The 12,676-nt window shown below is 37.7% G+C and overlaps 1 protein-coding gene and 2 long non-coding RNA genes across 3 annotated transcripts; 1 reads left to right on the top strand and 2 right to left on the bottom strand.

The window, feature by feature from the left end:
- LOC110267638 lies at positions 6,063-8,519 on the top strand. Its single transcript, XR_002355477.1, has 2 exons — positions 6,063-6,139; positions 7,784-8,519. It is a non-coding gene; the product is annotated as an uncharacterized LOC110267638 (long non-coding RNA).
- LOC110267637 lies at positions 7,600-8,365 on the bottom strand. The gene is made up of 2 exons (XR_002355476.1): positions 8,280-8,365; positions 7,600-7,630 (listed from the first exon to the last, which is right to left on the bottom strand). It is a non-coding gene; the product is annotated as an uncharacterized LOC110267637 (long non-coding RNA).
- On the bottom strand, positions 9,076-10,042 carry LOC107621002. The gene is made up of 3 exons (XM_016323062.1): positions 9,886-10,042; positions 9,695-9,820; positions 9,076-9,608 (listed from the first exon to the last, which is right to left on the bottom strand). The coding sequence occupies exons 1-3, from the start codon at positions 10,040-10,042 to the stop codon at positions 9,076-9,078; spliced, it is 816 nt and encodes a 271-aa protein (XP_016178548.1).

The following is a 12,676-nucleotide window of genomic DNA, read 5'->3' as shown; positions in this document are numbered from 1 at the left end:
TAATCTCAAAAATGGATTTTTAGTAGAAAAAATATAATTTGAAGGCTGAATTTTTAAAAACTAATTTTATAACTGAATTTTTGGTTAAACAATATGGTTTTAAAACCGATTTTTAAAAAAAAAATTAAATTTAAAACCTGTTGATAAATAAAATTAATTTTAAATTTTTAAACTGATTTTTATTTATTTTTCTAAATCAGTTAAAAATCGGTTCTCCTTTAAATTTAGTTCCAGTTTGATTTTATGAATCATAAAATTAATCCTAAAATAATCACCAAAAAAAAAATTAATCCTAAAATGGATGCGATTTGGATTTTTAAAAATCCAAACTATGTCCATCCATACTTCTTATGAAAAAGTGCATTATGCTTATGTACATTGTTTATCTTGTTTTGGGCCTTGGCCATATGTTCTCAAGTAACTGAGCACGAAAAATAACATAAGAACATGGAGGAGTTTAGTTGTTAAATACCAACTCTTCCAAGAGTGAGATGATTCTAGTATCAAATTGGAAAATTTTGAAGAGTCTTTTCAAATTTAATTGCATGGAATAAATTAGGGTTAGTAATACTAACCCTATTGAAGGGTATTTAATGTGACTTAACCTGTTCGGTAGGCTGACAATCTGATTCACTTAGAGTAGAGTGGATTGAACTATGAGTAGGATTGGATATGAGTTCATACATAAATTCACACTCGACTTTACCCACACTCTTAATATATTATAGTACATAGTTAAGAATTATTATACATATATAATAAAATTGATGAAAATTGAACTTACATTTTCTTCCTTTTATAATTTTAACATAACTTTTATTATGATTTTATTATTTTTAATTTTAATATAAATTCGATCTTATATTTTCTATTTTATTAGTATTTTTGTTAAATATGAAACATAGTTGTAAGAACCGAATCGATGATCAAACCACTCAGACTACTAGTTTATTGGTTTATTAGTTCAACCGATAAATCACTGGTTGAACCGGTAAAACCGATCCTATGTAAATAAAAAATGTAAAATAGAAAACTAATACAAAGATAGATATAAAATTAGTTAGTACTATTACACTAGTATCTTAATTTGATATAATAAGAATAATAATCCATAATATAAGTAAATTTCAATACTAGTATCAAATAAGATAACTTTAATCATAACATTAATATTGAAATAGATAAAGACTTTTTAGTAAAGTTTATATTTCTATTAATAACGCAATTTTCGGATCGAATGCGGATATTTACCGCGGATCTGCGGATACGATCCGATCCATAAACACCCTTAATAAGGGTTGGTCATATATGCTTGTGTTAATGTTTAGAGACGACGAAACAAATTCACTAAAATGGGTATCTACTAAGATTATCAACAGTAGAGGATAAATGGAGATTCATAAATTAATCAATCTAACTAGGTATTCTTTAAAAATTGTATAATATTCAGTTTTTTATTACAATAATTAAAAAAAAATAAACACATTTAAATAGATTTAGTGTCTTTTTTAAAATTGAATACACATCTAAAATACAAACTAAATAAAACTAAAATTTAAAATTTTTGTTTCAGTTTTATTATTTTTAATTATTAACAGATTATCATTTAAATACACTTTCAAACATATAAATTCACTAAAAAATTAAAGATTTTAATTCGTCCGTGTGATTATTCGTCTGCGCCGCATCATTTCCAGCGCCGTTCTTCCACTTCGCCGTTTCTTTGCAACGCCGTCGTCCACCTCACTCGTCCTTGGCATTGCCTTCCTCCTCGTCGCTCAGTCCGCATCCTCGCTTCGTCCTACTCCTCGTCGCGTTAGTCGTCATCAGCATTGCTAATTCTTCTTTGTCGGAAGTGGACCTCAAGTATTTTGGATGTGTTTAAGAGAAAGTGATTCATAATTAATTAACCGTATGTATCTATTTAGTTATTCAATCACATTGATTTTACATGTCATGTACAACATCCTAATTTATATTGGAGAATGGTTTAGGTAGAAGAATAACTTAAAGAATCACAATCTCAAATTGTCAACACTGGTATATTTGTAATTACGGCCACTGCAAGAGTTTAAATTTTTTATTTATGATTTTGAATGTGTTTTAAAAATATTTTGTGTATCACTTCATAATTTTAGATGTGTTACAATTATTTTTTAATGTTTAAATTTAGATTTTAGATTTATAATTTTGGATGTGTTTCAAAAATATTTTCTGTATAAGTTAATAATTTTAGATGTGTTACAATTGAAAAAGAAATTATGGCCACTATAAGAAAGAAACGAAAAACGAGATAGAAGAATAGAAGAAAGAAGAAGATCATGTTACAGAGAGGGAAGAAACGTAAAAGAAGGAAACAATAACTAACTATGAAGTGGATAGGAAGTTAGAAAAATTTTAGTTTTTAAAATTTAAATTAATCTTAATTATAAATGTATATCTAAAAATAAGATTTTTTTTATGATCAAGGGGTCAACGACCCCAAAGAAGCAAAAAGAGCTACAAAAAATAGAAAAAGAAACTCAGGATCCTCTTAGACGAAGAGATCCCATACAATCAAAATTTAAAGCTAATGTAATATCCGGAGGAGCAGCATAAAAAATATGCAGACCGAAAGGCAGATCTTGTCCTATTTTTGCTAACACATCCGCAACCGAATTAGCTTCTCGAAGAGAGTGGGACCAAGAAATATTTGCAATTCTACCAGCCTGAATACCAATGTCTTCTACAAGGGGAGCACAAGGGTGGTTGGCAGGGCACCCATTTTTCAAAAAGTGGAGAGCAGAGGCAGAGTCCGATTCCACAATAAGAGTTGTATACTCTTGAGCATTGACAATTTGTAAACCACGGGCAATGTCCCACAATTCAGCGTGCGTTATTGAGCAGCTTCCAATATTGCAAGAGAAACCCAGGATAAACCTCCCTAAGTGATTCCTAAATAAACCACCACAAGCAGCACTATTTAGATGGCCTAAAAAAGATCCATCCACATTGAGTTTCAACACTTTTTTCGGTGGCGGAAGCCATCGAATGAGACACTGCGGTTCAACATTGACAGTACTCCTTCTTTGGTATTTATCAATCTTTAGGATCTCGTCAGTTCGGGCTTTAATTTGGTGCACAGCCATGGAAAAGGGGGTAATCTTACTCTCAAAGACAAATTTATTGCGGCAGAACCAAAGAAAGGCAATAACAACACCAAAGAGACAAGGCCAGTGACTTGGGCGCCCCAGGTTGCTCTCCAACCAATGAGCGGCGTCCGTGTTGAAGAAGGAATGTGCTTGGGCAGCAGGGATGAAGGCATTCCATATGTTCCTGGCAAAATAACAGTCATGTAAGACATGCTCCACTGATTCTTCATGCTGAGTGTAGCGAGGGCAAGACAAGTCTTGAGTTAGGTGGCGCCTTTTTCATTCTACATTTGTTAGAATGGCTTGGCGAGCAGCGAGCCATAGAAAGGAGAGAGTTCATTTGGGACCCTTCCAGCTCCAAACCAAATTAAAAAGCCGATTGGGGTTGCTAGGAGTGTCTTGAATGGCTTGATAAGCTGACTTGAGGCTAAACGCTCCATCTGGTGAGGGTGCCCATGCAATATGATCAGCTGGCTTCCAAGGGGAAGGGGGACAGTGCCATAATTCTTTTGACCACATCATCCGGCAGGATCTTCTTGAGCCTCACAATGTCCCAGGATCCTGAAACGGTAAGAAAATCAGTCAAGTTCACAGAATAATCAAACTCATTACTTACCTGAGTTGTGTGATGTTCAAGCCTCCCTAACAGAGGGACCCAGTTATGCTTCCAAAAATTTATTGTAGAACCATCCCCGATGCGCCAAATATGGTTAGACTCTACAATATCCCAACTGGCACAAATTCCTTTCCACAAGTTAGAGCTACTTTGTTTCCGTTCCACCTTCGGAATTATGTCATTTCCGCTTCCATACTTCGACCGAAGAACTCTCGCCCATAAGGCATTTTTATTTTCAATGAGCCCCCACCCAACTTTCGTCATAAAGACATGGTTGAGTGTACTAGCATGGCGAATCCTCAAGCCACCCGACTTTTTTGGCTCACAAACTTTTTTCCAGCTCACCAAATGAATTTTGCAGGTTTGATTGGTGTCTCCCCAAAGAAAATTCCTGCATTTTTTATCAATAGCATTACAAGTAGCTTTAGGTAAAAAAGCAGTTTGCATAGTATAAGATGGAATAGAAGAAAGGACAGATTTCACCAGGGTATTTCTTCCCGCCAAAGACAACGAGGAGGCTTTCCAAGAGTTTAGATTAGCATTCATCTTGTCGATAATATTATTAAAAGTGCTTTCCGAAACTCTGGAGTGATGAAGGGGAACACCCAAATATTTTCCTAGATCATCCGTTCTAGAGAAGTTCAAGGCTTCTGAGATTCTTGTTCTAACATTGTTCCCTACTTTTCGGGAGAAGAAGACTCTCGTCTTATCCTGACTGACCTTCTGCTCGGAACTATCACAAAAGGCATTAAGACAATTATTAATGACCACAGCTTGTTCCAAGCTTGCTTCTGCAAACAAAATTAAGTCATCTGCGAAGCAAAGGTGAGAAATCTCCAAAGCATCTCTTTTCAAACGAATTGGTTTCCAAAATCCATGCTCCACAGCTGCATTAATAAGTTGCGATAAGCGTTCAATACACAGAACAAATAAGTAGGGAGAAATGGGGTCTCCTTGTCTGATTCTCCTAGACGGAGTGAATTCTTTCAATTCATCACCATTCCAGAGAACTCTCATTCCAGCAGAAGATACACAATCATAAATGAGATTAGTTATAGGAGAGGGAAAGCCGATGTCCATCAAGGTGTCCTTTATAAAAGACCATTTTAATCTGTCATAGGCTTTTTCGAGGTCGATTTTAATAGCCATCCAACCTTTTCCACCTTTCTTGCTCCTCATCGAATGAATAACCTCCTGGGTTATAATAATATTATCCGATGAATGCCTTTCCGGAATAAAGCTAGTCTGAGTTGGCCTGACCAACTTAGCCATCAAAGTTTGCAACCGTTTTGCTAAAATTTTTGTAACCACCTTATATGAGACATTACACAAACTGATATGTCTCATGTATTTGAGGCTGGAGATCGGTTCAATTTTTGGAATAAGGACTAGGAGAGTCTCATTAATATCACTGACCAAAGCTGGGTTCCTGAAAATATTCTGAACAAGATTACAAAGATCAGCACCAACCTTTTGCCAATGTTGCTGGTAAAAGGCAGCTTGGATACCATCCCTTCCCGGAGCTTTAAGGCTGCCCATAGCAAACACAGCCTCTTTAATCTCCAAGGGGGATACCATCCGATCTATCCTCTCAAAGTCAGCAGCACTTAGCTCAGGAAAGGCGTTAGAAATAATAAAAAGAACATTAACAGAATAATCACAGTAAAGGTTCGCATAAAAGGATACAACCCAATTTTCCAGATCCTTGCTTTCTGTTAACCATTTGCCATCATCATTCTGAATAGTGAGGATTTTATTTCTTCTTCTCCTCACCATGGTAGAGCTATGGAAAAATTTAGTATTCCGGTCGCCGAACTCTAACCACTTGCTTCTCGATTTCTGGAACCACAATAACTCCTCTTGAGCAAGAACCTCCTCATAATCTCGGCATAACTGAAATTGTAAATCTTCCAAGAACCTGTTGCTCTCTTGGGTTAATCTATTAGAGATGCCATTCAGCCTTCTTAGGATCTTTTTCTTTCTCTGGAAAATATCACCAAATACCGAAGTATTCCAATCTTGAAGGGATTTCTCGAAGTTTTGCATAGTTGCTGTCCAAGAATTATCTAGCTTCTAGCATCTATTCACCATATTGTCAAAGTCCGGGTGAGTTAACCAAGCCACCACAAATCTGAACAGGCGACGCCCTCTATTTATAGATGCATTGGAAGATAATTGGAGGCAAATAGGCGAGTGGTCAGTCTTCAGCATTGGGAGGTGTCGAAAACAAGCCTCAGGGAACTTGATATGCCAATCCATGTTGCTAAGGGCCCTATCCAACCTCTCCACCAAGTTACCTCTTCTCCAAGTAAACAGCCAACCCACAAAGCCCAAATCCACCAAACCACAATCAGACGTACAAGCTTGGAAGTCTGAGCAAGCTCCTGGGTTGGTGGTGCACGAAATTGTGATCATCAATGGCGCCAACAACTTGGTACACACAATTGTAATCTCAACTCTTTGTCACAACTCCGCACAACTAACCAGCAAGTGCACTGGGTCGTCCAAGTAATAAACCTTACGTGAGTAAGGGTCGATCCCACAGAGACTGTCGGCTTGAAGCAAGCTATGGTCATCTTGTAAATCTCAGTCAGGCGGATTTAAATGTTTATGGAGAATTGATAATTAAAATATGAATAAAACATAAAATAAAGATAGAGATACTTATGTAATTCATTGGTAAGAATTTCAGATAAGCGTATGAAGATGCTTTGTTCCTCCTAAACTTTTGCTTTCCTATTGCCTTCATCCAATCATTCATACTCCCTTCCATGGCAAGCTTTAAGTTGGGCATCACCGTTGTCAATGGCTACTTCCCGTCCTCTCAGTGAAAATGTTCCAAATGCACTGTCACCGCACGGCTAATCAGCTGTTGGTTCTCGATCATGTTGGAATAGGATCCATTGATCCTTTTGCATCTGTCACACGCCCAACACTCGCGAGTTTGAAGCTCGTCACAGTCATCCCTTCCCAGATCCTACTCGGAATACCACAGACAAGGTTTAGACTTTCCGGACCTCAGGAATGGCCGCCAATAATTCTAGCCTATACCACGAAGGTTCCAATCTTAGATTAGAAACCCAAGAGATACACATTCAAGCTATTGCAAGTAGAACAGAGGTGGTTGTCAGGCACGTGTTCATAGGTAAGAATGATGATGAGTGTCATGGATCATCACATTCATCAAGTTGAAGAACGAGTATATATCTTAGAGAAGAAGTAGGCGTGAGTTAAATAGAAAAACAATAGTACTTTGCATTAATTCATGAAGAACAGCAGAGCTCCACACCTTAATCTATGGTGTGTAGAAACTCCACCGTTGAAAATACAAAATTAATGAAGGTCCAGGCATGACCAAATGGCCAGCCCCCAAACGTGATCAGGAGATCAAAAGTCTAATCAAGTGTATAAATATAATAGCAAAAGGTCCTATTTGTAGAAAACTAGTAGCCTAGGGTTACGGAAATAAGTAATTAATGCAAAAATCTTCTTCCGGGCCCACTTGGTGTGTGCTTGGGTTGAGCATTGAAGCTTTCATGTGTAGAGAATTTTCTTGGAGTTAAACGCCAGCTTTTGTGCCAGTTTGGGCGTTTAACTCCAGCTTTTATGCCAGTTCTGGCATTTTGATGCCAGAATTTCTATGCTGACTTTGAACACCAGTTTGGGCCATCAAATCTTGGGCAAAGTATTGACTATTATATATTGCTGGAAAGCCCAGGATGTTTAATTTCCAACGCAATTAAGAGCGCACCAATTGGGCTTCTGTAGCTCCAGAAAATCCACTTCTAGTGCAGGGAGGTCAGAATCCAACAGCATTTGCAGTCCTTTTTCAGCCTCTGAATCAGATTTTTGCTCAGGTCCCTCAATTTCAGCCAGAAAATACCTGAAATCACAGAAAAACACACAAACTCATAGTAAAGTCCAGAAATGTAATTTTTATTTAAAAACTAATAAAAATATAATAAAAACTAACTAAAATATACTAAAAACATACTAAAAACAATGCCAAAAAGCGTATAAATTATCCGCTCATCAGTTGGATCTAGCCACGCTTCCCCTTCTTTCATAATCATGAAGGAGAGCATTGAAGTCCCCAATAGCGCACCAAGGACTACTAATATCACTAGCAAAATCTATCAGATCATTCCATAACTCTCTTCTGTAAATTTTCTGTGGGGAGCCATAAACTGCACCCAGGAACCACCGTTCAGAGTTGTTGTTAGATACTCCGAGGTGAACAACTTATCTACTGTGCCTCACAATATCCACCCTCCAAACTCCTGAGTCCCACAAGATCTAAATCCCACCAGACCTCCCCAAAGCTTCAACAGTGAAGGACCCATCAAAACCCAACTTATCTCTAACCTCTTTGGCTCGATCCCCACTAATCTGAGTCTCAAGAAGAATAATCATACCAGCATGATATTCACGTTTCAATTCCTTAATAAGGAAAGGAAAATTCTTTCCCCCCGCTCCTCTACAGTTCCAAGCGATAATACTATTCATAAGGACAAAACAAGAAGGAAGGTTACCAAGAACCACGGTCAAGCTTGGACATTTTCCCTTTTCTCTGAGTTAGACCTCACAACGGGTGTCGTCGCTTGTGACACTTCATTAATAGAAGAAGCCCCGATACTAATATCTGGTGGTCTTCCTCCTCCACCGATTCTATCGTGGTCGCTGCGATCCATGATCTTACGTGGCGGCAGTTGATTAAGGAAATTATTAGTAGCAATATGTTCTTCCAAGAACTCACCAGATCTTTTTGGTATTGAAAGAGACTCTTGTTGCTCCTTCTGAAGTCTTCTCATGCTTTCCAACATAACATGATCCATCGCCTCTTTTTCAGGGTGCCTTTGCTTGTATTTGAGAGGAGGGTTCTGGAATATCTAGCTTTTCACATTGTGCTTTTTCTTCGGGAGAGCTTGTCTTTGGGGCTGCACTCTTCTCTTTAGTGCTATGACTATTTTTGAGACCATGGGCCTTCTTGGGGGTCTTTTTTGGATTCAAAGCATTTTTGTTGGCCCCCACTTTGATAGGCTTTTTATGACTAGTAAATGTTCTTACTTGGGTAAGTTGGGCCTTTTCTTCCCTTGGCCCAGAACCAATATTAATGGCTTCCCTTTGGGCTTCGTTGCATTCATGCACATGCATATCTTCTTCTAACTCTTCCTGCAGGACGTGGAATTTTGATCCCAAGCCTTCGCCAAGACATTCCTTATTTGCATGCTCTTCCAAGACTGGAATAAGATCAGGTGCCATTATCACTTTCTTTTTATATGTTGTGTTGGAATCTTTCCTTTTCCGGATTGGTTTTTTAACCAACATCTAAGGCCCAAAATCAAGGAAATTTTGCTCGTAGCCAGAATCACGTTGAGACACTAAATGTGGATTATTTCCATGTTGGTCCTCATTCCTTTTTTGGTTGGATTCAACTCCGGCATGGCTTACCTCGCCAGTGATTTTTGGCTGCGGAGCTTCATTGGTCGGAGCTTCAGTACACATGTCAGCTCGATGGCCATACTTGCCGCACGTAAAGCAAATTTGGTGCAAACCTTCATACTCAATATTGAGCTCACACCCCATCACCGAGATCTTTGGCACCAGTTTCTTGGCAAGATCAATTTCTACACAAATTCTAGCAAACTTGCCCCTCGAGTGTATAGACGTTGGCCGATCAATTTTGATCATCTGACCTATCGCCGATCCAACTCTCCATAGGAAACGTTGATTATAGAGTTCGATGGGGAGGTTCGGGATCCGGACCCAGGCCGCTATTTTTCTTACTCGATGCTCCGACGTGAGAAAGAAAGGCCTCCACCTTTGAACTATGAGATAGTGTCCGCCACCATCCAAGGACCCTCCATCAAAGCATGAGAATAATCTTCTTCATATGAAAAATGGACTAAAAAGTAGTCACGATCCATATCAATTACATCAATCTTACCTTTTCTCACCCAGTCTCTTTGTAGTCGTTGTTCCATGAATGCTAGCCCCACACGTTTGCCTAGGACTTTCACAACAAGTGTTGACTTCCAAGGTCTGCACCAATCTTCAAATTCTTTTTTCGATACTGGAATAACAGGACACGGATCAAACGGTTGTTCGTCCGTTCTATTGCCTTCATCTTCCTTGTACCATCTGTCCTCCGATCAGAGGCGTCTTCGAGCACCTCCTCCATCACGCTGGGACTCTCCTCCAGTCTTGGTCCAATGGACGTAAGCATAGACTCCTTGTATGACACCTTCAAGTTTCCCTCGGTCATATCTCCTCGCAGGTCTGAGGAGATCATCATGTTGCTAGGTTGATTTAGATCAACCTCTTCTCGTGTTTTGACTTTCTTAATACTTCGTTGAATTAGATCTTTTTCTTGTGGAGAAACCCTAGTAGAGCTCTGTCATATCCGTTTTCTTAAAAATACATGCCTTCAAAATAGTTAGTTGGTTGAATCACAACTCTGTCTAATTATTCGTCCGTGTGATTATTCGTCTGTGCCGCATCATCTCCAGCGCCGTTCTTCCACTTCGCCATTTCTCTACAACGCCGTCATCCACCTCGCTCGTCCTTGGCATTGCCTTCCTCCTCGTCGCTCAATCCGCATCCTCACTTCGTCCTACTCCTCGTCGCATTAGTCGTCATCAGCATTGCTAATTCTTCTTCGTCGGAAGTGGACCTCAGGTATTTTGGATGTGTTTAAGAGAAAGTGATTCATAATTAATTAACCGTATGTATCTGTTTAGTTATTCAATCACATTGATTTTACATGCCATGTACAACATCCTAATTTATATTGGAGAATGGTTTAGGTAGAAGAACAACTTAAAGAATCACAATTCTCAAATTGTCAACACTGGTATATCTGTAATTACGGCCACTGCAAGAGTTTAAATTTTTTATTTATGATTTTGAATGTGTTTTAAAAATATTTTGTGTATCACTTCATAATTTTAGATGTGTTACAATTGTTTTTTAATGTTTAAATTTAGATTTTAGATTTATAATTTTGGATGTGTTTCAAAAATATTTTCTGTATAAGTTAATAATTTTAGATGTGTTACAATTGAAAAAGAAATTATGGCCACTATAAGAAAGAAACGGAAAACGAGATAGAAGAATAGAAGAAAGAAGAAGATCATGTTACAGAGAGGGAAGGAACTGATGAGCGGACAATTTATACGCTTTTTGGCATTGTTTTTACATAGTTTTCAGTATGATTTAGTTAGTGTTTAGTATATTTTTATTAGTTTTTAATTAAAAATCACATTTTTGGACTTTACTATGAGTTTGTGTGTTTTTCTGTAATTTCAGGTATTTTCTGGCTGAAATTGAGGGACCTGAGCAAAAATCAGATTCAGAGGTTGAAGAAGGACTGCAGATGCTGTTGGATTCTGACCTCCCTGCACTCAAAGTGGATTTTTTGGAGCTACAAAATTCCAAATGGTGCGCTTTTAATTGCATTGGAAAGCAGACATCCAGGGCTTTCTAGCAATATATAATAGTCCATACGTTGCCCGAGTTTAGACGATGCAAACTGGCATTGAACTCCAGTTCCATGTTGCAGTCTGGCGTTCAGCGCCAGAAACAAGTTGCAAAGTGGAGTTTAACGCCAGAAACACATTACAAACTGGCGTTCAACTCCAAGAAAGACCTCTCCACGTGTAAACTTCAAGCTCAGCCCAAGCACACACCAAGTGGGTCCCGGAAGTGGATTTCTGCATCATTTACTCATTTCTGTAAACCCTAGTAACTAGTTTAGTATAAATAGGACTTTTTACTATTGTATTTACATCTTCGGATCAGATCTTTGATTAGTTTTTATGCGATCTTAGACCTTTATGGGGGATGGCCATTCGGCCATGCCTGGACCATTATCACTTATGTATTTTCAACGGTAGAGTTTCTACACACCATAGATTAAGGTGTGGAGCTCTGCTGTTCCTCAAAGATTAATGCAAAGTACTTCTGCTTTTCTATTCAATTCAAGCTTATTCCTATTCTAAGATATTCATTCGCACCTCAATATGAATGTGATGATCGTGACACTCATCATCATTCCCTATGAACGCGTGCTTGACAACCACTTCCGTTCTACCTTAGATTGAATGAGTATCTCTGAGATTCCTTAATCAGAGTCTTCGTGGTATAAGTTAGAATCCATGGACGGCCATTCTTGAGATACGGAAAGTCTAAACCTTGTCTGTGGTATTCCGAGTAGGATCCGGGAAGGGATGGCTGTGACGAACTTCAAACTCGCGAGTACTGGGCGTAGTGACAGACGCAAAAGGAGGGTGAATCCTATTCCAGTATGATCGAGAACCTCCAGATGATTAATTAGGTAATTTTCTTCTTGTTTCAACTTTTATTTGGTTTTCAAAAACTTTTTCAAAAATTTTTCTTTGTTTTCGTTTTTCTTAAAATAAATTTTCGAAAAAAAAATATATTTTCTTCTTTTTCATTTTTCCCAATTAATTTTCAAAAAAAAAAATCCAAAAAAAAATTTATAAAATCATAAAATAAAAAATATTTTTCTGTTTCTTGTTTGAGTCTAGTGTCAATTTTTAAGTTTGGTATCAATTGCATGTTTTTAAAATTTGTGCATTCTTTCGAAAATTTCATGCATTGCATTCCTCATGATCTTCAAGTTGTTCTTGGCCAGTCTTCTTGTTTGATCTTCATATTTTCTTGTTTTGTGTCTTTTCTTGTTTCTCATATGCATTCTTGAAACATTAATGCCTAAAGAATAAAAATTTTTAAGTTTGGTGTCTTGCATGTTTCTTTTCTTGAAAATTTTTCAAAAATAAGTTCTTGGTGTTCATCTTGACATTCAAAGTGTTCTTGGTGTTCATCTTGACATTCATAGTGTTCTTGCATGCATCACATATTTTGATCCAAAATTTTTATGCATTGAGTCTTTTTTATGTTTTTCTCT

The sequence above is a fragment of the Arachis ipaensis genome, chromosome B10, assembly GCF_000816755.2.
Source record: "Arachis ipaensis cultivar K30076 chromosome B10, Araip1.1, whole genome shotgun sequence".
In the NCBI taxonomy this organism is placed as follows: domain Eukaryota; kingdom Viridiplantae; phylum Streptophyta; class Magnoliopsida; order Fabales; family Fabaceae; genus Arachis; species Arachis ipaensis.
Note: the sequence above shows the minus strand (reverse complement) of the source record. Positions and strands in the feature narration are given on the sequence as shown.

What these genes read in the sequence shown, in the direction of transcription:
- LOC107621002 (XM_016323062.1), bottom strand. Translation starts at nt 10,042, where the DNA reads ATGATGATCTCCTCAGACCTGCGAGGAGATATGACCGAGGGAAACTTG. An exon ending in CTCTGATCGGAGGACAGATG is followed by an intron (nt 9,821 to 9,885) that starts GTACAAGGAAGA and finishes CTGTTATTCCAG; the next exon opens with TATCGAAAAAAGAATTTGAA. An exon ending in AAGAGACTGGGTGAGAAAAG is followed by an intron (nt 9,609 to 9,694) that starts GTAAGATTGATG and finishes GCTTTGATGGAG; the next exon opens with GGTCCTTGGATGGTGGCGGA.